Source organism: Pleurodeles waltl, chromosome 8 (genome assembly GCF_031143425.1).
Source record: "Pleurodeles waltl isolate 20211129_DDA chromosome 8, aPleWal1.hap1.20221129, whole genome shotgun sequence".
NCBI lineage: Eukaryota > Metazoa > Chordata > Amphibia > Caudata > Salamandridae > Pleurodeles > Pleurodeles waltl.
In genome coordinates, this window is record NC_090447.1 from 882,536,223 (window position 1) to 882,564,039 (window position 27,817).

At 47.6% G+C, this 27,817-nt stretch overlaps 1 protein-coding gene across 1 annotated transcript in view; it reads right to left on the reverse strand.

Annotated features, from left to right (window-relative positions):
• Positions 1–27,817, reverse strand: part of IPO5 (importin 5) — a 531,657-nt gene that overhangs the window by 476,063 nt on the left and 27,777 nt on the right. The window contains exon 4 of the mRNA XM_069205185.1: positions 10,285–10,387. Coding sequence (XP_069061286.1) covers positions 10,285–10,387 — 103 coding nt within the window. The remainder of the gene's footprint in view (positions 1–10,284; positions 10,388–27,817) is intronic.

Here is a 27,817-nt window from a genome sequence, read left to right on the forward strand (position 1 = left end):
GAACGCCAGAAATGTATTACCCAACACAAATCTAGGATCAGATGCACGAATTTGACCACTCCACTACTAGAACATTTCCTGGACCAGTTTCATAATGAAAATGAATTACAATGAACTGTAACTGATGTGAAAAAAAAAAAAAAAAAACACCCCCCAAGTATTAACTTCAAATTCTATGATGGCCAGTGTGAGGACCCCATCATGTGCACCAATTGAAAGTGAGTGGCCACAACCTGCAATGCAAATCTTGCACATGCCATTCAGCCGCGTTACAGAAGCCCAGCCAGATCGGGACCGCACAGTAAAGGGAGGCTGAGTACTGGCTCCCGAGAGCGGTCCTTGGCTCCGAAGAAGTGAATGCCTCCAATTCAGCGAAGATGCGATGAGTCCTAGCTCATCGGATCCCTAACACCGTTTGAGCCCAAATGGGAAAACAAAAAGGTATTTATTGACACTGAGCATGTCCAACATGAATAATTCCAGCAACCTAAAAAATACTTTGTTAATTTGTGAATGCACTTTCAATCCCACACATGTATAAGTCCCACAAACAACCCTTACGTCTACGAAAACATAAGGACTTAAGGATCCACTTTTAAAGCCAACATCTCAAACACAGAAGGCCAACATATCAATTCATTCCCTCTAACAAACATTCCTCCCTATCTTTTTAGGCAGGCCACTCCAGTTCTCCCCCAGCCTGTTCCAAGGAGACACTAAAATAGGAGAGGGTCGAAAGACACTAGAATTTCACTAAGTGGATAAAGGCTCCTAATTAGTTATCTTGGAAAGCCCTTCACATACAAGCCAACTATAGGATTACTTTTCTGTGGCTTCTTGTCTATTCTCTTGCAGCTTGAACAATGACCTAAGTGGAAAGAGTCTTCAGAAACGAAACTGTATAAAATTCATAAACACTTTGACTGGTGTTAGTATGTCCCGCCCCTCCGCTAGGGAGGTGCCCAGAGCTCTGCCAGGCAGCCACTTGATTCTGCCATCTTGAAAATAAGATGTGCAGAGGCCTTTGGGAGCTACTAGATGGTTAGACCAGGTAGGAGACGTCAGACACCCTCCGGTAGTGGGTCACTGCAGAGAGGGACCCCCACCCCTTTTAGCATTAGTTAAGGGCTCCCAGGTAGGTGGGTCCTCGGATTAGTGAAGCAAGATTCTACAAGGAACTCTGCAAGACATCTTCTGCCCCTGGAACTGCTGCTGGTCTTTACCTGGAACCAAAAAAAGTCTGCTGCGGCTGGTGGGAAGGCTCCCACTGCAACATTGTTTGTGGATCCTGCAATAACTCTGCAGCATGCAAGGCTGTGCATACTCCAATGTCACAAGGAGTCTCTTTGCACCAGGAAGCAAGGAATCATCTCCCTTGGAGTGAAAGTCACTTACCTGCATCCACAGGCTTCTCAAGACATCCACGGTGTAGGAAGTTGGCTCTGTATGCACTATTTCAAAGTAAGGAATAGTATGCACAGAGTCCAAGGGTTGCCCTCAGACGTAAGATAGTGGCAAAAAGAGATAATTCTAATGCTCTATTTTGTGGTAGTGTGGTCGAGCAGTAGGCTTATCAAAGGAGTAGTGTTAAGCATTTGTTGTACACACACAGGCAATAAATGAGGAACACACACAGACAATTCCAGGCCAATAGGTTTTTGTATAGAAAAATCTATTTTCTTAGTTTATTTTAAGAACCACAGGTACAAGACTTACATGTAATACTTCAAATGAAAGGTATTGCAGGTAGGTACTTTAGGAACCTTGAATTAGCAAAATAGCATATACAGTTTTCATATAAATGACATATAGCTGTTTTAAAACTAGACAGTGCAATTTTCAATAGTTCCTGGGGGAGGTAAGCGTTTGTTAGTTTTTGCAGGTAAGTAAACCACCTACGGGGTTCAGGTTTGGGTCCAAGGTAGCCCACCGTTGGGGGTTCAGAGCAACCCCAAAGTTACCACACCAGCAGCTCAGGGCTGGTCAGGTGTAGAGGTCAAGGTGGTGCCCAAAACGCATAGGCTTCAATGGAGAAGGGGGGTGCCCCGGTTCCAGTCTGCCAGCAGGTAAGTACCTGCATCTTCGGAGGGCAGACCAGGGGGGTTTTGTAGGGCACCGGGGGGGGAACAAGTCCACACAAAGTACACCCTCAGCGGCACGGGGGTGGCTGGTGCAGTGTGCAAACAAGCGTCTGATTTGTAATAGAAATCAATGGGAGACCAAGGGGTCTCTTCAGCGATGCAGGCAGGCAAGGGGGGGGGGGGGGCTCCTCGGGGTAGCCACCACCTGGGCAAGGGAGAGTGCCACCTGGGGATCGCTCCTGCACTGGAGGTCGGATCCTTCAGGTCCTGGGGGCTGCGGATGCAGTGCCTTTACCAGGTGTCGGGTCTTTGAAGCAGGCAGTCGGTCAGGGGGAGCCTCTGAGTCCCTTCTGCAGGCGTCGCTGTGGGGGTTCAGGGGGATCAACTCTGGCTACTCACGGTCTCGCAGTCGCCGGGGAGTCCTCCCTGAAGTGATTGTTCTCCACAAGTCGAGCTGGGGGCGTCAGGTGCAGAGTGCCAAGTCTCACGCTTCCGGCGGGAAACACGTGTTGTTTCAAAGTTGCTTCTTTGTTGCAAAGTTGCAGTCTTTGGTGAACAGAGCCGCTGTCCTCGGGAGTTCTTGGTACTTCTAGATGCAGGGCAGTCCTCTGAGGCTTCAGAGGTTGCTGGACCCTGTGGAAAGCGTCGCTGGAGCAGTGTCTTTAGAAGTGGGACGATAGGCCGGTAGAGCTGGGGACAAAGCAGTTGGTGTCTCAGTCTTCTCTGCAGGGTTTTTCAGCTTAGCAGTCCTCTTCTTAGGTTGCAGGAATCAGAGTTCCTAGGTTCTGGGGAGCCCCTAAATGCTGAATTTAGGGGTGTTTTTAGGTCTGGGGGATTAGTAGCCAATGGCTACTAGCCCCGAGGGTGGCTACACCCTCTTTGTGCCTCCTCCCTGAGGGGAGGGGGGCACATCCCTAATCCTATTGGGGGAATCCTCCATCTGCAAGATGGAGGATTTCTAAAAGTTAGAGTCACCTCAGCTCAGGTTGCCTTAGGGGCTGTCCTGACTGGCCAGTGACTCCTCCTAGTTTTTCTCATCATCTCCTCCGGCCTTGCCGCCAAAAGTGGGGCCGTGGCGGGCAACTCCACTAGCTGGAGTGCCCTGGGGTGCTGTAACAAAGGTGGTGAGCATTTTAGACTCACCGCCAGGTGTTACAGTTCCTGCAGGGGGAGGTGTGAAGCACCTCCACCCAGTACAGGCTTTGTTACTAGCCACAGAGTGACAAAGGCACTCTCCCCATGTGGCCAGCAACATGTCTGGAGTGTGGCAGGCTGCTAAAACCTGTCAGCCTACACGGGTAGTCGGTTAAGGTTTCAGGGGGCACCTCTAAGGTGCCCTCTGGGGTGTATGTTACAATAAAACTACTGGCATCAGTGTGCATTTATTGTGCTGAGAAGTTTGATACCAAACTTCAGTTTTCAGTGTAGCCATTATGGTGCTGTGGAGTTCGTGTATGACAGACTCCCAGACCATATACTCTTCTGGCTACCCTGCACTTACAATGTCTAAGGTTTGCTTAGACACTGTAGGGGCATAGTGCTCATGCACTTATGCCCTCACCTATGGTATAGTGCACCCTGCCTTAGGGCTGTAAGGTCTGCTAGAGGGGTGACTTATCTACACCTGTAGGCAGTGTGAGGTTGGCATGGCACGGCACCCTGAGGAGAGTGCCATGTCGACTTAAGTCTTTTTATCCTCACTAGCACACACAAGCTGGCAAGCAGTGTGTCTGTGCTGAGTGAGGGGTCCCCAGGGTGGAATAAGACATGCTGCAGCCCTTAGAGACCTTCTCTGGCATGAGGGCCCTTGGTGCCAGGGGTACCAGTTACAAGGGACTTACCTGGATGCCAGGGTGTGCCAATTGAGGAAACAAAGGTACAGGTTAGGGAAAGAACACTGGTGCTGGGGCCTGGTTAGCAGGCCTCAGCACACTTTCAAATCAAAACTTTGCATCAGCAAAAGCAAAAAGTCAGGGGGGAACCATGCCAAGGAGGCATTTTTTTACATATAGGTTGGTGGGATCTGCTGCATCTGAACATCCTGAAACACAAGTGGCAAGTCTGTGGCCTCCTCTGGGTCCTGCTGGTTTTCTATTGAAGTTGGAGGATTTTGGCCCTTGCTACTGCCACTGGATTGGCTCTCCTGTGCACTGACACTGTTGCATTTGCCAAGGCTTGGTGGCTCTTCCTCCAGGAGATCTTGAGCCTCCTAGTAGCCTCAGCCCCCAGCACTCTGCAAACCGAAGATCAGCTCCTATCCTGCAACTTCTGCGACGTAGGACTTCTGTTTTGCTGGGCTGGTAAGGCCTCCTTGTGACTCAGTGTCTGGCGCCTGTGGGTCACTCGTGGGGGCTCCATCAACTTCTGCAGGCCTACGGGTGCACTAAGTCTCCCACTGACTTGCAGGGATTTCATCTTCAGGAGGGTGGGCATTGATACCTGCGTCACCTGGGCACCCTCCTTGGGTGCTGGACAATGTCCCCTTCCTTCGCTGCGCAATCCAAGGCATCCACAGTCTGAGAGTTCCTTCTTCCCTCTGCATCTGGGGGATCTGGTGTAGGTACTCCCGTCTACTGGGTATCCTGGGGTACGGTACTCTCCAACCATCCTCTTGCCCACAGGTTTCCTCTGGGTCTGCTGGGAAGGGTCCTGAATTCCACAAACTCCAACCACAGCTTTCGGTGTTAGCCTATGGGTCAACAGGGGGGGGGGGGGGGTAACTGACGTACTCCTTGTTGCTGGGGTCACCTACTACATTTACCTCTGGGGTGCCTAACTGGACCCGGCCCCTAACCAACCAACACATTCACCTTGGCTGGAGTTCCACTTTCACATTCCACTTTTTAGTATGGTGCGGTCCTCCCCTAGGGCCCTGTGTATTTATATACTATTTTTACTGGTTATTTTGTGTGCATAAAATTGTAAGCCATATCTCCAAGGGAGATCTACCAATGTCAGTTTAGTAGTAGTTTTGTAATAGAGTATCTGTGTGGTTCTTTCTTGTGACTAAGTTATTGTCTGACTGTGGTATTACAAGTGCTTTACATTCCTCCTGGATAAGCTTTAGCTGTTTGCTTCAAGTACCTGTAGCAGAAACTATCTGGACACCTATTCACTAGCACCAAGGGTTGCCAGGACTCAGTATAGGGTGTTATACCATACGAGTACACTATAAAAACTGAGCCAACCTCCTACACTAATGATCTGACTTGTTCATTTGGTTCCTACTCATTCCAATATTAAAACATCTTCTACAAGGTATTTTCTAATCGCGGTCCACCCTCTCAGTATTAGGAACCTACCCCCATCCCCAACCTAACAGGGGTGTACAGTTTGGTGGAGTTGAATATGAAGGGGGTTCCAAGGTGGATTGCTGGTCAGGGCTTAATAGCCAGATATTTAAAGCATACCTTTCGCCACACCCTGACATAATACCATTTACCAGCAAGTTAAAGTGCTATGCAAGCAATAATCAATGTGAGAAAAGAGAACATACCTCTACCATTAGCTGGTGAATCCATGAAAAGGAACATTAGTCAGAGCAGGATCAAAACTTATCATTAACTGGATACTACCGGTCAAAATGTACCGGATAGGAGTAGGGCCAAGAAACCTGTTCCTAAAGTATAATAGTGCAACTTGCATCAAAGTGGGACGAGCGGCCTTGCTTAAGCATGCAAAGGCCTGTGACTATGCGAAGATAGAAGGCAGATGGAGAACTTGCAGATAAGAAACCAGACCCAGCAGCAAACTTGGGATGAAGTACTGTAACCTATGTCTACGTGTAGGACCACTGAGTATTCCCTGAAGACCCCAAACTTTACATTTTATACTTCATAGTCTAGCATAAGATGAGCCTTAACTGAAAGTGTTCTTTGAATAGAGAGGCATCAGGAGAGCAATAGAAGCCATACTAAGGGGCATATTTATACTCTGTTTGCGCCGAATGTGCGTAAAAAATTGACGCACAATCGGCGCAAACCCTGCCCCATATTCATACTTTGACGTCCGACCCCGCGGGCGTCAAAATTCCACCATGTGCGTCATTTTTTGGAAGGGGGAACCAGCCTTGCGTTAATTATATGCAAGGTAGGCGTTCCCTTCCAAAAAATGACTTTAAGGCCTGTGCCCCATATTTATACTCTGACGTAATTTTGACGCACAGGAGGGGGTGGGCCTTAAAAAACGACGCACAGCCTGATGGGCACTGTTTTTTAACGCCTGGGTCAGGGCAGGCGTTAAGGGACCTGTGGGCTCGGAAGGAGCCCAGAGGTGCCCTCCCCTGCCCCCAGGGACACCCCCTGCCACCCTTGCCCACCCCAGGAGGACACCCAAGGATAGAGGGACCCATCCCAGGGAAGTAAAGGTAAGTTCGGGTAAGTATTTTTTTTCTGATTATTTTTTTGTGGCATGGGGGGGGGGAGGCCTGATTTGGGCCCCCCTACATGCCACTATGCCCAATGACCATGCCCAGGGGGACAAGAGTCCCCTGGGCATGGCCATTGGGCAAGGGGGCATGACTCCTGTCTTAGCAAAGACAGGAGTCATGTCAATGGAGGTTTGGCGTAAAAAACAAAAAAAAAAGGCGCAAATCCGGTTTGAGGCCTGAATTTGGCCTCAGACCTGACTTGCCCCATTTTGACGCACAACCCCCCATTTTCCCATACGCCGGCGCTGCCTGGTGTGAGTCTTATTTTTTTTTATTTTTTTTTACGCACACCAGTCTGCAGCGCCAGCTAACGTCATTCCATAAATACGGCGCCCGCATGGCGCGTTGGAATGGCTTTAGCCGGCGTCAAAGTATAAATAGGGGCCTAATTGTCTTCAACTACATCTACTTCGAAGCCAATTGTACAGGCACTTGACCAACCACAAGTTCAAGAGTGTGGCATCATCTAGCATACAATAGCAACATTTCAAACCACTACAGAGCAACTGGATAGGCTAGAGCGAGACTGAATACCTAAAAATGCAAAACAAGGCTAAGTGTGTAGGAAAGTACCCTCTTTTTGGCATGGTTACCCCCACTTTTTGCCCGATGCATGTTTTGAGTATGTTCACTGTGATCCTGCTAACCAGTACCCTAGTGACTACGCTCTCCCTCTAAATTTGGGGGCTGGGACTGGTATGTGAGGGCACCCCTGCATGAGCAGAGGAGCCCCTATGATTTCAAGCTCCATTTTCCCCAGACTTCATGAATAAGGGGACTTCATTTTACACGTGTACTGACATAGGTCATTACCTATGTCTAGCTACATAATGGTAACTCCTAACCTTGTCATGTTTGGTATCAAACATGTCGCAATCATACCCCAATACTGTTGTCAGTATTAGTTGTACGATTCCATGCACCCTGGGGGCTCCTTACAGGACCCCCAGCATTGCTCCCAACAGCTTTCTGGGGTTTTCCAGGAAGCCCACGCTGCTGCCACCCCTCAGATGGGCTTAAGCCCTCCTGCTGCTTGACCAGCTCATGCCCAGGAAGGCAGAACAAAGGATTTCCTTTTGGGGGGAGATAACACCCTCTCACTTTGGAAATCGGTGTTACATGGTTTGGGAGGGGTAGCCTCCCCAAGCTACTGGTATGCTTTTAAGGGCACATTTGCTGCCCTCCTTGCATAAACCAGTCTGCACTGGTTCAGGGACCCCCCAGGCCCTGCTCTGGAGCGAAATTGGACAATGAAAAAAAAAAAAAGGGAGGAACCATTCCCCTGTCCATTACCAACCCAGGGGTGGTGCCCAGAGCTCCTCCAGATGGCCACTTGTTTCTACCTTCATGAATCTAAGGTGGTCATAGGCCTCTGGGCGCAACTGAGTGGCCAGGTTAGGCAGGTGACATCACAGGCCCCTTCCGATAAATGGTCACCCTACTAAGTGACCAATGCCACTTCCAGGGCTACTTAGGGTCTATTTTGGGTGGGTCCTTAGATTCAACGTACAAGATTCCAGCAGGACTCCTCCGCAACGTTTAGACTTCTGGCCACTGGAACCGCAACTGGGCTCCACAGGAACCTACAATCTGCAGCTCCAGTGATGGCTTTGCCCTGCAACATGGTTTCTCAGGCTCCTTCCAGCAACTGAAATATTTCCCACCCCGTCACTTGGATCCTCTCTCCTGCAACTCTGCGTGGATCATGCAACACAGGTGGTCGTTCTGAGTGGTCCCCTAGGTCCCCTCTACCAGCTGTCTGACTTTGGAGGTGGTGAGTCTTTGTCGCTCCTTGCAGGACGGTACGTACCCCTGGACATGCGGCTCTTGTGCTGCATAGCAGACTCCTCATCTCCACCATCGACCTGGTTCTGCCTCACCAGAAGGGTTGGTTGAGGCTCCTTCCCCACCAGAAGGGTTGGTTGAGGCTCCTTCCCCACCAGAAGGGTTGGTTGAGGCTCCTGCCTCAACCAGCCACTCCAACTGGACTCGGTCCCCTTCATTTGCAGGTCCTCTTCTGTCTGGATCCATCTTCTGTTTCTTGCAGTCTTGAACAGTTCTTTCACAAAGTTTCTGGGGGCACTTACCTCGTCTCTCCTGGTCGCTGATGGGCACTCTGTAACTTACCTTTTGGGGTTCCTAGTACCTATAGCTCCCCTCTACAGATTCCACTTACCTGGGTGGGGGTCCATTATTTGCATTCCTTTGTTTAGTATATAGTTTGAGCTTCCCCTAGGGTCACTTTTGTTTATTGTTATAGCCCTGTTTTCTATGCTCATTCCTGACAATGAAGGTGCCTATAATAGTGTTTACTCACATGGTAACAGAATATTGCCTATAGAGTATTTTAGTATTTGTCTCACTAAAATAAAGTACCTTTGTTTTTGTAACAATGTGTGGTTATTTCATGTCTATTAGATAAGCCTTGGCTGCTCATCCACAGCTACCTCTAGAGAGCCTGGCTTCCTAGACACCGACTACACGGCTCTAATACCTTAGGTATTCACCACACACCAGGCCAGCTTCCTACAAAGAGTAGGAAGATTGAGGGAGATTACATTACAAATGTACTGAATGGTGAAGAGACTACAAGCATCTGTGGAAGTGTTATCAAGTAGCTATATATATATATATATATATATATATATATATATATATATAAAATAAATACACACAAACAACTGGACTGTCAGCCCGTAGGCAGGAACACTTGTGTTAAGAAAGCATGAAGAGTTCCATGAAATCAAAATGGGAGCCAAACAAATGGTAGGAAGGAGGTGTGGTGGCTAGGAGTATCTCGTTATATGGTTATAATACGAGTCAAGGGCCAGAAATTAAACATAAGAAATGCCCTCGAGGTCAACAGCAGTCTTCAGAAATGCCAAATAAGTAGGTCCACCTGAAAACACAAGAGTTAATATTTAAAGATACAAAAAACGCCAATAGAATGACTCCAGTTAGAAAAGGTCACTGGTTAGTAAGTCACAAGTGTAATGTGCTGATAAAGCAGACTCAAGAGGTAGTAATCAAAGATAAGAGGCTCAACCATACATCAGAGCACAGAAGTAAGAAAACTAACTAAAACCATCCTGTAAAAAGTAACAGGAAAGTGTTTATCATCCTCTGACATGAGGCCATTCTACACAATCTTTGAACAAATACACCATGAGGGAGAACATGTAATCAATGCCGAGTCGAATCAAAGGAATAAGTAGAGAAAATTGTAGATGTTATTTTAGGAGATTTGCAATAACTGGCTTAATAACTTGCCTCAAAACACAGGTAGACCTGCACAACGTTTTACAGGCTCTAAGCAGCACTAACTACAATGGCAACTGCATAGCACACAGCTTTACGACTGCTAACTGTAGTAGAAGGCCCACAAAGGATATTAAATAGAACAGCAAGACTGCAAAAAAAGAAAACATCTACTGGAGCTGAAGAATCTGTTACATCATCTCCTACAATGAAAAATCAAACCAAGATATTGGGGTTTACAAGCATCTCACTTAAAGGACCATTCAGTGAAGAAACAAACACCTGTTTTTTTGCTCGGTCCTGCATCAAAACCATCACCAGCAATAATCACTACAGAACGTTGCTTTCTTTGATTAAAGGTTTTGAAGAACTGACACATTCAATGGGTCATTGAGACCGGATTGAACATTGTTTCAAGGACTTCTTAAAACAATATTCTTCGGCTCTTGTGGAAAACTTGTGCAAATATTAGAAACCAACTTCTTACCTCTAATCTTCAGTAAGCAAGTTACGTACCAAAAGATGTGCAACGCAGCCTCTCGTAATCCCACATTCTGAGAGCTGACTGAATCAAACAGGAACTTAAGTGCTTCCGGCCACTGGTTGTTGCCATCTTCATCTAAATAACAAAATCATGAAATGTAAATCAGCAGCACTTACATCAGCATGACAAATGCTAAATCTGGTACACAAAGGCCAAACTGTGGGAAACAGTTGCATGATTCGAATTCTGAAGGCTTAGTGAGAAACACGCATGCAACCCATGCCTTGGAGGCCTAGTAACAAGCAGTTTCCAATAACTCTAGTGTACTACACTAGAACAATTTTGATTGAGATAACAGTTGAGGGATCCAAACTGATCTTTGTCTAATCATTTATATGGTCGCTAAAATAAACTGAGTAACTAAAAAGAGGGGGGGCAAAAACCTTGTTGGCACAACATGTCAAACCTATACATCAGCTTTTCTCTTGCTATACTACAACCATAAAGCAGGAATAGGACTTTTGAATGGATTCCCATGCTTGCACAAATTTCGATGACACTTAAAAAATGTTTTACACCTACATTAGTAAGCAACGTACCATAGTCCTGACATGGAGCACTTTCCTATGTTCAGAAGAGATGGTTTTCAGTGTTGCTGCTCTGCTGTAAAGCCTTAATGCCAGAATCCCCTTTTCTCATTAGCTTCTAGGTAAGCAATAACAATGCTTTACTGCTTCCACAAGACAGGAACATGAATATATATATATATATATATATATATATATATATATATATAAATATATATATATATATATATACATATACACACACACACACACACACACACATACACACATACATACACACATACACACATACATACACACATACATACACACATACACACATACATACACACATACATACACACACACATACACACTAATGATGGAGAAACAAGTTTACAAGTATGCAGCAATGATGGCAAACAGTATAGTGCCCAAAAGCAAAAAGCCCTAACCAAGGGTATCTGGTCACACCGAACCAGGACAAAGTCAAAATTTCATGACCCAGTTACAAGCCCACTGAACAAAGTGCCTTAAACCCTGGTAGCGGAGCATTGCGTGGATCCAAGCTGCAGATGTGCTGCCTTGGTTCCGTGATGTAGTGAGAGGTCCTGTTGCATTGCTGTCAAGGAACCCATTGACAGAGCTTGTGATGTGAAGGCCAGCATCAGTGGTGTGTTGCGCAGCCAAGGTAATGCGTCAGTTCAGATGAGTGGAACTTCAGTGGCATCAAGGCTGCCGTCGACAAAGTGATTACCTGCGGATGCATCGAGCAGTGGTGGTTCTGGTGGCTATGCGTCAAACCCAAGATGCAAAAGCGATGCACGTTTTCTGTGTTGGGTCAAATCCACGCAGCAGCAATGTGTCAGCTCTGCAAAAGGATGCAGCACTCCGCTATAAAAACGCGTTGGTTCTACTCCGGGATGCACCACTCAGAGGATGCATCTGTTCTGCTGGGAAGCACATAAGGCCCACTCCAAAGGGGACAGGATCGAGGCAGCACTACTTATCAGGGTAGACTCACAGATGGTAGAGTCCAGGTGCAGAAGCAGAGTGGTTGGAAATCTTTTGTGCCCCTCAGCCTTCCAATCAGGAGACCAGCCAACTAGCCCTTGGAATCACTCGGGGTTGGCGAGATTCAGGTCCAGTCATCACTACCAGGCAAGAGGGCAGCAGGTCAGCACAGCAAAACAGGAGCCCAGCAGCCAGTCCTTCAGCTGCACAGCAGTCCTTCCTGGTAGAGTATCCACAGGTCCAGAAGTGGTCTGCGGTCCAGTTCTTATACCCAGTGGTGCCACTTAGGTGGGGAAACTTCAAAGACATGCCTTTGAAGTGCACAGAAGCCATGCCCTCTCTGCCATGGCTCCAGACTAGCTAGAGGTTGTATGTAGCCCTTTGTATGGGGACGGAACACAGCCTATTCAGATACAAGTGAGGCCGTGTCCAGCTCCTTCCTCCCACTCTGCCCAGAGTGGCCCATCAAGTTACACCTAAGCTCCCATTGTGTGCAGCTGACTGGGAGAAAAACTTGATGCACCACTGCACCCAGTCAGGTAACCAGAGACAGGCTGCCAGCACCAAAGGGTTAAGGCAAGAAAATGCCAACTTTCTCAAACTGTCATTTTCAGAACTGCAATTTAAAAATCCAACTTCACCACAAGTTAGGATTCTAAATTGTGATTCCAGAGACACCAAACTTGAAGGGGGGCTCTCTTCCCATTTGGAAATTACACTTGTAAAGTGTAATAAGGCAATTCCAATGTTAATCTATGGGAGAGATAGGCCTTGTTGGGGGGGGGGGGGGGTGAAAAACAAAAAGGTAGGTTTTTCACCTCCAGGATGTGTAACACTAAGAAGCAGACGTCCTACTTATTATTATTATTTTTTTAAATACATTGCATCATGCCTCCTGTGCTGTCCCAGGCCTACCTATATACATATATTAAAGAGAAAGGTTTGGGCCAGACAAAAAGTTTATTTTGGCAGGTAGAAACAGCAGTTCAAAACTGCACACAGGTGATGCAATGACAGGCCTCAGACATGTTTAACGGTGTACTTAAGCGGGTGGCGCAATCAGTGCTGCAGGCGGACTAGAAGCATTTCATTTACAGGCCTGGGCACCCTAGTGCACTTTGATAGGGACTTAGGTAAATTAATTATGTCAGATGGGATACAATAGTATTACTGTGTTTAGGGGAGAGAACACAAGCACTTTAGCACTGGTAAGCTACACAGAATCCTAAGGCCAGCAAAAAAGAAATCAGCAAAACAGGCGGTGTTGGAAATGGCCCTTTTTGCGGGGTTATCCCCAAACTTTTTGCCTTCTTCCTATTTCATCCAGTCTGTTTTTGCTGGTTTATGGTCTCTGTGCACTTTACCACTGCTAATCAGTGCTACACTGCAAGTGTTCCCTATGTAAATCGTACTGTTGATTGGTTTATCCATGATTGGCATATTTGATTTACAGGCAAGTCCTTAGTAAAGTGCAGTCCTTAGTAAAGTGCACTAGAAGAGCTCAGGGCCTGTGTAAAGAAATGGCTCCCTGTTGCAGTTACCCCCCACTTTTTGCCTGATACTGATGCTGACTTGACTGAGAAGTGTGCTGGGACCCTGCTAACCAGGCCCCAGCACCAGTGTTCTTTCACCTAAAATGTACAGTTTCCACAATTGGCACAACCCTGGCACCCAGGTAAGTCCCTTGTAACTGGTACCCCTGGTACCAAGGGCCCTGATGCCAGGGAAGGTCTCTAAGGGCTGCAGCATATCTTATGCCACCCTGGGGACCTCTCACTCAGCACAGACACACTGCTTGCCAGCTTGTGTGTGCTAGTGAGAACAAAACGAGTAAGTCGACATGGCACTCCCCTCAGGGTGCCATGCCAGCCTCTCACTACCTATGCAAGTATAGGTCAGTCACCCCTCTAGCAGGCCTTACAGCCCTAAGGCAGGGTGCACTATACCATAGGTGAGGGTACCAGTGCATGAGCATGGTACCCCTACAGTGTCTAAACAAAACCTTAGACATTGTAAGTGCAGGGTAGCCATAAGAGTATATGGTCTGGGAGTTTGTCAAACACGAACTCCACAGCACCATAATGGCTACACTGAAAACTGGGAAGTTTGGTATCAAACTTCTCAGCACAATAAATGCACACGGATGCCAGTGTACATTTTATTGCAAACTACACCCCAGAGGGCACCTTAGAGGTGCCCCCTGAAACTTAACCGACTGTCTGTGTAGGCTGACTAGTTCCAGCAGCCTGCCACACTAGAGACATGTTGCTGGCCCCATGGGGAGAGTGCCTTTGTCACTCTGAGGCCAGTAACAAAGCCTGCACTGGGTGGAGATGCTAACACCTCCCCCAGGCAGGAGCTGTGACACCTGGCGGTGAGCCTCAAAGGCTCACCCCTTTGTCACAGCCCAGCAGGGCACTCCAGCTTAGTGGAGTTGCCCGCCCCCTCCGGCCACGGCCCCCACTTTTGGCGGCAAGGCTGGAGGGAACAAAGAAAGCAACAAGGAGGAGTCACTGGCCAGTCAGGACAGCCCCTAAGGTGTCCTGAGCTGAAGTGACTCTAACTTTTAGAAATCCTCCATCTTGCAGATGGAGGATTCCCCCAATAGGGTTAGGATTGTGACCCCCTCCCCTTGGGAGGAGGCACAAAGAGGGTGTACCCACCCTCAGGGCTAGTAGCCATTGGCTACTAACCCCCCAGACCTAAACACGCCCTTAAATTTAGTATTTAAGGGCTACCCTGAACCCTAGAAAATTAGATTCCTGCAACAAGAAGAAGAAGGACTGCCCAGCTGAAAACCCCTGCAGAGGAAGACCAGAAGACGACAACTGCCTTGGCTCCAGAAACTCACCGGCCTGTCTCCTGCCTTCCAAAGAACTCTGCTCCAGCGACGCCTTCCAAAGGGACCAGCGACCTCTGAATCCTCTGAGGACTGCCCTGCTTCGACAACGACAAGAAACTCCGGAGGACAGCGGACCTGCTCCAAAAAGACTGCAACTGTTTCAAGAAGCAGCTTTAAAGAACCCTGCAACTCCCCGCAAGAAGCGTGAGACTTGCAACACTGCACCCGGCGACCCCGACTCGGCTGGTGGAGAACCAACACCTCAGGGAGGACCCCCGGACTACTCTACGACTGTGAGTACCAAAACCTGTCCCCCCTGAGCCCCCACAGCGCCGCCTGCAGAGGGAATCCCGAGGCTTCCCCTGACCGCGACTCTCTGAAACCTAAGTCCCGACGCCTGGAAAAGACCCTGCACCCGCAGCCCCCAGGACCTGAAGGACCGGACTTTCACTGCAGAAGTGACCCCAAGGAGTCCCTCTCCCTTGCCCAAGTGGAGGTTTCCCCGAGGAAGCCCCCCCTTGCCTGCCTGCAGCGCTGAAGAGATCCGTTGATCTCTCATAGACTAACATTGCAAACCCGACGCTTGTTTCTACACTGCACCCGGCCGCCCCCGCGCTGCTGAGGGTGAAATTTCTGTGTGGGCTTGTGTCCCCCCCGGTGCCCTACAAAACCCCCCTGGTCTGCCCTCCGAAGACGCGGGTACTTACCTGCAAGCAGACCGGAACCGGGGCACCCCCTTCTCTCCATTGAAGCCTATGCGTTTTGGGCACCACTTTGAACTCTGCACCTGACCGGCCCTGAGCTGCTGGTGTGGTAACTTTGGGGTTGCTCTGAACCCCCAACGGTGGGCTACCTTGGACCAAGAACTGAACCCTGTAAGTGTCTTACTTACCTGGTAAAACTAACAAAAACTTACCTCCCCCAGGAACTGTGAAAATTGCACTAAGTGTCCACTTTTAAAATAGCTATTTGTGAATAACTTGAAAAGTATACATGCAATTGAAATGATTCAAAGTTCCTAATGTACTTACCTGCAATACCTTTCAAACAAGATATTACATGTTAAATTTGAACCTGTGGTTCTTAAAATAAACTAAGAAAATATATTTTTCTATACAAAACCTATTGGCTGGATTGGTCTCTGAGTGTGTGTACCTCATTTATTGTCTATGTGTATGTACAACAAATGCTTAACACTACTCCTTGGATAAGCCTACTGCTCGACCACACTACCACAAAATAGAGCATTAGTATTATCTATTTTTACCACTATTTTACCTCTAAGGGGAACCCTTGGTCTCTGTGCATGCTATTCCTTACTTTGAAATAGCACATACAGAGCCAACTTCCTACATTGGTGGATCAGCGGTGGGGTACAAGACTTTGCATTTGCTGGACTACTCAGCCAATACTTGATCACACGACAAATTCCAAAATTGTCATTAGAAATTGATTTTTGCAATTTGAAAAAGTTTTCTAAATTCTTTAAAGTCCTGCTAGGGCCTTGTGTTAGTCCCTGTTAGCATTTCTTTTAGATTTTAAAAGTTTGGTAAAAGTTTGAATTAGAACCTAGAACTAGTTTTAGATTCTTAAAAAGTATTCCAACTTTTAGAAGCATAATGTCCAGTACAGATGTGAATGTGGTGGAACTCGACACCACACCTTACCTCCATCTTAAGATGAGGGAGCTAAGGTCACTCTGTAAAATAAAGAAAATAACAATGGGCCCCAGACCTTCCAAACTACAGCTCCAGGAGCTGTTGGCAGAGTTTGCAAAGGCCAACCCCTCTGAGGATGGCAACACAGAGGATGAAGATAGTGACTTGGAGGAAAATTCCCCCCTACCAGTCCTATTTAGGGAGAACAGGGTCTCTCAAACCCTGACTCCAAAAATAGTAGTCAGAAATGCTGGCTCCCTCACAGGAGGGTCCAGCCTCTCTGAAATCACTGAAGGTAACTCCAGTGAAGAGGACATCCAGTTAGCCAGGATGGCCAAAAGATTGGCTTTGGAAAAACAGATCCTAGCCATAGAAAGGGAAAGACAAGAGATGGGCCTAGGACCCATCAATGGTGGCACCAACATAAATAGGGTCAGAGATTCTCTTGACATGTTGAAAATCCCTAAAGGGATTGTAACAAAATATGAAGATGGTGATGACATCACCAAATGGTTCACAGCTTTTGAGAGGGCTTGTGTAACCAGAAAAGTGAACAAATCTCACTGGGGTGCTCTCCTTTGGAGAAATGTTCACAGGAAAGTGTAGGGATAGACTCCTCACACTCTCTAAAAAAGATGCAGAATCTTATGACCTCATGAAGGGTACCCTGATTGAGGGCTTTGGATTCTCCACTGAGGAGTATAGAATTAGATTCAGGGGGGCTCAAAAATCCTCGAGCCAGACCTGGGTTGATTATGTTGACTACTCAGTGAAAACACTGGATGGTTGGGTAACTGGAAATGAAGTGTATGACTATGTTGGGCTTTATAATTTGTTTATGAAAGAACACATTTTAAGTAACTGCTTCAATGAAAAGTTGCATCAGTATCTGGTAGACCTAGGTCCAATTTCTCCCCAAGAATTGGGAAAGAAGGCAGACCACTGGGTCAAGACTAGGGTAACCAAAACTTCCACTGGGGGTGACCAAAAGAAAGGGGTTACAAAGCCTCCCCAGGAGAAAGTGGGTGACACTAGAAACAAAGAAAAAGAGTCCCCTGTAGGCCCCCAAAAACCAGACCAGGTGGGTGGGCCCAGAGACACAACCCAAAACAAAGGTGGGTACCAGGGTAAGAGCTGGGATGCCACTAAGGCATGGTGCCATAACTGTAAACAGACAGGGCACCACACCAAGGACACTTCTTGTCCCAAAAACAAACCCCCTAGCAAAATCCCAGGGGTGACCAGTGTAGCCATTGGGGATGACTCCTCAGATGAGGAGGTCTTCATAGCCTTCAACTGGAAAAAGGGCCCAACAGGTAAGTTGGAGATTCCAGAGGGAAGTAGACACTTCCACCACCTACAGGTGAATGGAATCCCAGCCACTGCCCTGAGAGACACTTGTGCCAGTCACACTATTGTGCATGACAGGCTGGTGTTCTCAAACCAGTACATCCCAGGTGAGATGGCCAGAGTAAGAGTTAGCCCAGACAGGGTCACTAATAGGCCTGTGGCTTTTGTGCCCATAGAAGTGGGTGGAACTTTTAGCTGGAGAAGGGTGGTAGTCAGTACAGACCTCCCCCTTGATTGTCTCCTTGGAAATGACTACCCAGAGGTTAGTCAGAGCCTAAGAGAAGAACTGGTCCAGGGCCAGTCCTCTCCCAAGGATTCTGGAGTGCCTGCCTCTGCAGTAAATGCAAGTAGGCCCCAGAAGAAAAAGAAAAAGAAACAGAGTAGGAAAGGTGGACAACCTTTAGCCAAGGTTCCAGCAAGCCAAGGAGATTCTGCTCCAGTAGGGGAGAACTCCAAAAATGGCTCTGATAAAGTCCAACCTGACCCACAAGAAGTCCTGGCTAGTCAGGCAACTGTTAAGCCTGAGTGGGTGGCTCCTCAGCTAACAGAAGAAAGAGTGGAAGAAGGGTGTTTACTACAAGATGTGGTAACCCCCCACTCTAATACAGCAGACAGGCACCCTGAACCCAAAGAAGCCTGTAACTTAGCCCCTTCCCTTGTAGGTGAAGAGCTAAAGGTGTGGTTCTGGGCACTGACAGCTGTCAGTGGCCTCTGCTGGGTGTTAGCCTTTATGGCTGCACTATCCTTGGCATGGTGGTCTGACCCCATGCCAAATAACAAGTTAGGCCCCCTGACCCTGTTGGTCATGGTGGGGTTACTCCAGCTCTGGGTAACCTCTTTGGGTAAGCTAGGGGTGACCCTGGCTAAGATAAGATTAGCAGAGGTGGATACCTCTGACCTCAAAATAGAGAGAATGGGTAAAGACATATAAAGCACAGACAAGAGGCAGTTCAGACTAGGTCCTATCACTGTGGAAGTGGGTCAGTTCCCCAGAGGGAATGACCTGAACAGGAGGATGTAAGGCAGAGTAGGCCCTGCAACAAACCAGCCTATTTCCTCTACTCTTCCTCGCCTGACAGACTAGGAAGACTCTTCCAGCTTTGGCTGAGTCTCCTGGCCTGTGGGCTGGGGGGTGGGGGGGGCTTGTGTAAAGAAATGGCTCCCTGTTGCAGTTACCCCCCACTTTTTGCCTGATACTGATGCTGACTTGACTGAGAAGTGTGCTGGGACCCTGCTAACCAGGCCCCAGCACCAGTGTTCTTTCACCTAAAATGTACAGTTGTTTCCACAATTGGCACAACCCTGGCACCCAGGTAAGTCCCTTGTAACTGGTACCAAGGGCCCTGATGCCAGGGAAGGTCTCTAAGGGCTGCAGCATATCTTATGCCACCCTGGGGACCTCTCACTCAGCACAGACACACTGCTTGCCAGCTTGTGTGTGCTAGTGAGAACAAAACGAGTAAGTCGACATGGCACTCCCCTCAGGGTGCCATGCCAGCCTCTCACTACCTATGCAAGAATAGGTCAGTCACCCCTCTAGCAGGCCTTACAGCCCTAAGGCAGGGTGCACTATACCATAGGTGAGGGTACCAGTGCATGAGCATGGTAACCCTACAGTGTCTAAACAAAACCTTAGACATTGTAAGTGCAGGGTAGCCATAAGAGTATATGGTCTGGGAGTTTGTCAAACACGAACTCCACAGCACCATAATGGCTACACTGAAAACTGGGAAGTTTGGTATCAAACTTCTCAGCACAATAAATGCACACTGATGCCAGTGTACATTTTATTGCAAACTACACCCCAGAGGGCACCTTAGAGGTGCCCCCTGAAACTTAACCGACTGTCTGTGTAGGCTGACTAGTTCCAGCAGCCTGCCACACTAGAGACATGTTGCTGGCCCCATGGGGAGAGTGCCTTTGTCACTCTGAGGCCAGTAACAAAGCCTGCACTGGGTGGAGATGCTAACACCACCCCCAGGCAGGAGCTGTGACACCTGGCGGTGAGCCTCAAAGGCTCACCCCTTTGTCACAGCCCAGCAGGGCACTCCAGCTTAGTGGAGTTGCCCGCCCCCTCCGGCCACGGCCCCCACTTTTGGCGGCAAGGCTGGAGGGAACAAAGAAAGCAACAAGGAGGAGTCACTGGCCAATCAGGACAGCCCCTAAGGTGTCCTGAGCTGAAGTGACTAACTTTTAGAAATCCTCCATCTTGCAGATGGAGGATTCCCCCAATAGGGTTAGGATTGTGACCCCCTCCCCTTGGGAGGAGGCACAAAGAGGGTGTACCCACCCTCAGGGCTAGTAGCCATTGGCTACTAACCCCCCAGACCTAAACACGCCCTTAAATTTAGTATTTAAGGGCTACCCTGAACCCTAGAAAATTAGATTCCTGCAACAAGAAGAAGAAGGACTGCCCAGCTGAAAACCCCTGCAGAGGAAGACCAGAAGACGACAACTGCCTTGGCTCCAGAAACTCACCGGCCTGTCTCCTGCCTTCCAAAGAACTCTGCTCCAGCGACGCCTTCCAAAGGGACCAGCGACCTCTGAATCCTCTGAGGACTGCCCTGCTTCGACAACGACAAGAAACTCCCGAGGACAGCGGACCTGCTCCAAAAAGACTGCAACTTTGTTTCAAGAAGCAGCTTTAAAGAACCCTGCAACTCCCCGCAAGAAGCGTGAGACTTGCAACACTGCACCCGGCGACCCCGACTCGGCTGGTGGAGAACCAACACCTCAGGGAGGACCCCCGGACTACTCTACGACTGACTACCAAAACCTGTCCCCCCTGAGCCCCCACAGCGCCGCCTGCAGAGGGAATCCCGAGGCTTCCCCTGACCGCGACTCTCTGAAACCTAAGTCCCGACGCCTGGAAAAGACCCTGCACCCGCAGCCCCCAGGACCTGAAGGACCGGACTTTCACTGCAGAAGTGACCCCCAGGAGTCCCTCTCCCTTGCCCAACTGGAGGTTTCCCCGAGGAAGCCCCCCCTTGCCTGCCTGCAGCGCTGAAGAGATCCGTTGATCTCTCAGACTAACATTGCAAACCCGACGCTTGTTTCTAAACTGCACCCGGCCGCCCCCGCGCTGCTGAGGGTGAAATTTCTGTGTGGGCTTGTGTCCCCCCCCGGTGCCCTACAAAACCCCCCTGGTCTGCCCTCCGAAGACGCGGGTACTTACCTGCAAGCAGACCGGAACCGGGGCACCCCCTTCTCTCCATTGAAGCCTATGCGTTTTGGGCACCACTTTGAACTCTGCACCTGACCGGCCCTGAGCTGCTGGTGTGGTAACTTTGGGGTTGCTCTGAACCCCCAACGGTGGGCTACCTTGGACCAAGAACTGAACCCTGTAAGTGTCTTACTTACCTGGTAAAACTAACAAAAACTTACCTCCCCCAGGAACTGTGAAAATTGCACTAAGTGTCCACTTTTAAAATAGCTATTTGTGAATAACTTGAAGTATACATGCAATTGAAATGATTCAAAGTTCCTAATGTACTTACCTGCAATACCTTTCAAACAAGATATTACATGTTAAATTTGAACCTGTGGTTCTTAAAATAAACTAAGAAAAGATATTTTTCTATACAAAACCTATTGGCTGGATTTGTGTCTGAGTGTGTGTACCTCATTTATTGTCTATGTGTATGTACAACAAATGCTTAACACTACTCCTTGGATAAGCCTACTGCTCGACCACTCTACCACAAAATAGAGCATTAGTATTATCTATTTTTACCACTATTTTACCTCTAAGGGGAACCCTTGGACTCTGTGCATGCTATTCCTTACTTTGAAATAGCACATACAGAGCCAACTTCCTACAGCCTGTAAATCAAATGCTACTAGTAGGCCTGCAGCACTGATTGTGCCACCCACATGAGTAGCCCTGTAAACATGACTCAGACCTGCCATTGCTGTGTCTGTGTGCAATTTTGACAGACACAAACCTTCCCTTCTGGTACACGTAAGGCACCCCTAAGGTAGCCCCATGGGCAGCGTATTCAAAAAGGTAGGACATGTACTGGTATGGTATACATGTCCTAACAGTGAAATACTTCCAAACTCTGGTTTCACTGTTGCAAGGCCTATCTCCCTCATAGGTTAGCATGGGGGCTGCCTTTAAATAACTTTAAAGCACAGAGTCCCAATGAGGGCGGATAGAAATATGGAGTTTGGGGTCTCTGAACCCACAATTGAGAAATACAGGTTTTAATGAAGTTGGTTGTTAGATTTTGAGTTTGAAAATGGCACTTTTAGAAAGTAGGCATTTTCTTGCTTAAACCATTCTGTGACTGCCGGTTTGTGAATTCCCAGTCTGGGTTAGTTTTACAGTTTGGCTGTTGCAAATTCCCTTTAGATAGTGACACAAAGGGGTCTGGGGTGTAGACTACATATCCTGATGGGCCATCTGAGCTAGAGTGAAGGGAGAAGTGGTCGCTTACACCTGAAAGGACTGTGCCTGCCCTCACAGAATACATTCTCCAGCCCACTGGTGTGTGTCTGAGGCCTGGACTAGACAAGTAAGGATCTTGCAAACACTTGAGACTGATTTGAAGTTTGCTAACTTCAAAGGCAGAACGGGGTATAAGAAGACCCAAAACCCTTGACTTTTAGTATCTAATATCAAGGGGAACCTCTGCCCAGGAGAAGAGCTGAAGGAGTACTGTCCCTTTGCTGGACTGGCCTGCAGTCGCTGATTCTGCCTGAAAAGAGTGCAAAGGGTGAACTTTGCTGTGTGTCCTGCTTGAGAGATTTCTCCAAGGGCTGTGAGTAGAGCTTGCCTCCTATTGGAAGTCTCAGGGACACCAAAGACTTCAGTTTCCTAAACCTGCAGCTTTGGGAACTGTGTCCCCTGCACTTTAAAAGAAAAATAACTGACAGCGTCAACAGTCGCTAGCCTGTACCTCGACCTGCAGGCGCCGCACTGAGTCGCATTGCAGAGCTTGGCACAGCGTCCCTGGTCTCACAGACGCCATCATTGGACAACTTCACTGAGCTGCTGCTCGCACCATGACCTGTGGACCCCGCACTCTGGCATTGCCTGCTCATACCGCAGCCTGGGAATCCCCGCCACTGCAGACACTGGCGCCGCTGCCTGCACTGTGGCCACCCCTCGTGAGGTACACAAAGTCCCGTCCCGCACCACAGCTCCAGTCGACCGATGCCAGCCCCACCGACTCCAGTGTTTTCACCAGGCATCCTGCCTGCACCAGGGCCTGTGAACACCACTTGTGAGGGTCACGAATCCCAGTCCTGTACTGCTGGCTTGGTCTTACTGACGACCGCGCTTCAGCAACGACGCTACCTGCACCATAAACCTGGTCACATAGCATGGTGCACTGCCCCACTTCACACTGCAGCCCTGGTCTCACCGATGCCACTACCGAGCTGCTGCCTGCACCGTGACCTGTGGGCACTGCACATTGCCTCGTCCCACTTCGCACCACAACCCACACGCCATCCATGCCAGCGCTCCTGACTTCATCAGCTGGGAGTTCAATCTGCAAGGCATGTGACTTCAAGGGAACGACAACTCCTGCACCAACTCTGGAAAAGACACTGCAACGCCTCTCTCCGGAGCTAACCACAAGGATCACGACACCCTGTAATACCAAAAGGTACTGTTTGCAGGTCTTCCCGACACTGTAGCTGGCCTGAACTGTTGGTTTTGTTGATCACGACGCCATGATAGCACCAGGTGGAGCTATCGACTTAAAGGAACTATAATTTTAATGTCCTTTTATAATGTTTTTAATTCATTACTGAATCTTCTGTGCAAATGCTTTACACATTGCTTCTGAGATAGGCCTGACGGCTCGTGCCAAGCTACCAAGGGGGTGAGCAGGGGTTATTTGAGCAGGTATCTCCCCTATCCTGAGTAGAGTGAGGGTCCCTACTTGGACAGGGTTCAAACTGACTGCCAACTAGAGACCCCATTTCTAACAGGAAGTCTAAAGGCAAAAGGTTAGGGGGGGGAACCACACCAAGGATGTCAGGTCTAACATCGACATAACTGGCCCGAGATAAAACATGATTGTTGCATGCTACATAACACAAATGGCAAGGAAACAAGGGATTGTATTAAAGCAGTAGGAGAGCTATTTAAATACAACTGTGTAAAGTAATTTCAGCCTAATTGGGAGGATTCTTGAACCCCAGAAAACACAATGATTGATATGCAAATTTAAATCTCTGTACATAGCCCACCAATGGGGGAATCCTATATTTCCAGCTGATCTGAGTGCACAAGATACAAAGAGTTCACCTTTAGTCACAAGTTGTTCAACTCCCATCTGGGAACAAGCAGTCTCATTTGAGAAAATGTCCCCATCAACCTACAGGAAGCCTTGCATTATCAGCTGGAAAAACAGATTTGACAAAGATGTTGTTTCATCACCTAGAAAGTGATAAGCAGACTTTGCAACATTTTTCATTCAAACTGGACAGTGTCAAGATGAAAGGGTGTGGCTGTGCCTTAGTCACACCACAACTTGGGTAACACGGTTGTCAGTACACAAACTGTAAAATAGTTGAAGGACCAACATGTTTATGTATTTGAGGTGAATGTAGAAGACACTCTAAACCATCAGGAGGCATGCCACTATCTTTGTTGAACTGCAACTATGGTAGGGAAATTTCTGCTTTATGTTGGCATAGCATCAAAAGTGAGAAGCTCCTAAAAGCTAGGTTAAAAGGAAGCTGGTCTAGAAAGGAGTGCCCCTCTCACCCAAACCAGAGCCTTTAGGTTCATCTGTCAGCAAGAACGGATGGGGTGGGTGGTTAATGGAGGGAGTCAGCAAAAATAAAAAATTAGTCTTCATAATAGGTCTAAAATATTTTATCCTTTGCCATCACCAATCCACTGCTCCATCATCCTCTAATCCTTTGCACTCAGAAGATACTTCTCACATTCATTACGTAACAGATGGTCACAATTTACATCGCTGTAAACTGTGCCAAAAAAAGGGTTGTTCTTCGGCCTACCTACAAAGGTGTTGGTGTTCAATGGATAATGTGGGAGGATTTGTGCCTTCATGCTTAAGGAGCTATTACACTGTAGTGGTAATGGACTTCAGCGTTTGCTCGTCAACTTCAGAAGAACAAAGTACCAGCAAAAGTTTTGCCTTACTCAAATGCCACACAATATTAACGATAATTTTTATTTGAACAATCAAAGGCCTCTCACCATTAGATCCGTCCAGCACACTGGGCTCCAACTGTGGAAATGAACTACCTCTGGAACTGAGGAATATCAACCACTATTTGACATTTAAGAAAGCAATTCATCACTTGTGTTTCTAATTTATACTTACAATTTTATTATATTTAGGTTCAAGACACTTGTGATGTTAGAACACACCTCAAGTAAAACAATGAATCAAACTTTGCAGGAAAAAAAAAAAATGGAAAGCTAGCCCGCAAAAAGGAGGGTACCAGTTACCTTTATGTAAATCTGTGCTCAACAAACACCAGTGTGTGTCTGTGCTCATATTACCAGTCTTAGGCACCCTGGATTTGCTGCTCATTTTTAAAATTTAGTTTGGGGGGGGGGGGGGGGTTAACACACACACACACCAGACCCTACAGAAAAGCTGCACTGCAAACAAGAAAACGAGGCCAAATGAAGGGATACTAATGGGTATGCTTAGGGAGCTTGCCAATTACAAAATCCAACAAGGCTGCTACTAACACATTTAATTTGTGTGCAAACTCTTCACTGCATATGGAAAACTATGATAAACCTACAACGTGCTATGAGAAGGAAAGGACTTTACTAATTTCTGCTCTTATTTGAGGCAGGTTTTAAAAAAAAAAAAATTTTAAAAAAAAAGTCACACTAGGCTAACCAACTGCAAAGGGGAATGTCTAAAAAGGTATGGATATTTTGGTTTAGAAGCTTACTAAGTTCTCTTTGACACCTGAAAAGTCCCACAAGGAATCTTATCAAGGTGGCAGCAACTAATTGAGAACTGCCATCTTCTCGTACTCAAACAACACTTCATCTGATATGGTTTAAGCATTAAAGAAAGTATTTTAATTCATTTTTGACTTACACATGGTCCATTCTACTTCTGTGAAGGGAAAGGCTAAGCACTTCCGCTCCTAATCTCACAGATAACAGGACCATAACATTAGGAGCTGAAGGCAACTTGATCACAATGGAAAAACTTTACATTTACAAATATAGCATAGTCAGGCGCTTCCCAGTACCCTCAATTTCGATCCACTGATTTAAGAGAACTCTAGCACCTGCTGCTGCTGGACAGGTGAGACCATTGTTCAACTTAGTGTTTTCACCATGAATCCAGTCAACAACAGACAACATCCAACAAAATTCAAATAATTTTTAGGACTACCCCTATCACCACAAGTAATACAGCCAGTCGCTTGGTCTGAATACACAATCTGCAAATGTTAGTTCGACACCACCCAAAAACACACATTTCCATGGCTATCGAGTTACTCAAACCCCTCCTGTTTTATCCATCTAGTCCATGGGTAAGACCACCACTTCCACAAAACCTTCTCATATTTATGGGGAGGCCCCCGGATCACACGTAGTTTTTTCCATTTTAGCACAGCATACCCAACCAGTGTCCTGAACCCTGTGGGGACACCCCAGATCCTTCATTATGTCCAGCAATGCCATTCTAGGTGTTACATCAATATGTGTCTCCACTATCTGGGCCAAGATGAACATGCTGTTCCAGTAGGCCGGGATAACTGGATACAGCCATATCACATGGAAAGAGTCCCCTCTGGGATTGCAGCACCTACCGCATTCTGGGGAGACAAGTTCCCACCCTCCACAACCAGAGGGGAATACAATTAGGTGTGCTGAACAATTTAAAAATTGTCTCTCGCTGAGATTGCCAGATATTTTTAGGGGGGGGGGGGGGGTGGGGGGGGGGGGGGGCAGTGTATGCATGCATCCTTCCAATCAGCTTTGTCCAGCCACTGGGCCCATCAAGTCTGGAGAGTGCAACACTAAGGTTTTGTAAATCAGGGAGATACCACTATTCCCCACATGGCCCATAAGGAGGCAGCCCTTGGGTGGAATATGTTTGGCAACATCCTCCAGCTCTCGTTTGTATTCGAGGAGTGTGTCAAAATTGTTGGTCACAAAAAAAAAAAAAAAAAAAAATGAAGCAGGCATATGGAAGTCCACACAAAGGTCCTGAAAGGTCCTAGCAGGATCACGCTCCCAAACATCTCCTGAGAGAGATCCCTATACGGCCCCATCCCTGGAAGCCTTCTGGAGATGTCACTTAGTCCAACCACTGCCCTCCCACAAAGAAGTCTCAAATCTGAGACTAAGGTTCTAACCCATCCACTTATGCACAACCCACCACACCCGGAAGACCAATTGAATTGAATAGTTTCTGGAAGGGAAGCTGGGATGGGTGTACCATAAAGGATCCCCCACCATCTGGTGTAGGTCAAGGAGGGAAAGCTCCACGCTGATATGTTGAGTCCTCCGCAACCATTCATTTATGGCCAGTAATAGAGGCAGACATCAGCCATAGCCAGCCTACCTTCATACACAGAGCAGGTACTTACCAAAAGCCACCCCCCTTTGGGGTTTATGTGCCCAAATGAATTTACATACTATGGCTGCTTTGGGAAACAAACCAGTTCTGCAGAATTGGGAGGGGGTTATTCTGAAGGACATACAGCAACCTAGGAGGGGATTATCATTTTAAAGAGGGTTATTCGGCCCATAATATTCAAATGGGAGTTTTATCCCAACAAGGCATGTCTCCACGTGCCTTCTTCACCATGGGGCCAAGATTGGGACTCCAGTTAAGTCCACAAAATGCAAGTATCAAGATATATAAAGCTTAATTGACGTATAGGGATCAGAGGATTCCACAGCTTGTTCTAGAGGTCACCCCATATGAGCACCAGGACTAACCTGTCAAAGTTAACCCTCAACCCGGAAGCTCTACCAAATGTGTGCAGGATGTGGATTAGGCAAGGCCCAGTCTCAGCTGGGTGAGTGAGGAATAGCAGCACATCATTCCCCATACAATGCTATGCAGTCCTCTGCCAAATAACCACTCTTAAATATAACCCCTTTGTTTTAATAAAAAAAGCCTTCAAGTTAAGCACCTACTTTAAAGAAACACCCCCACTC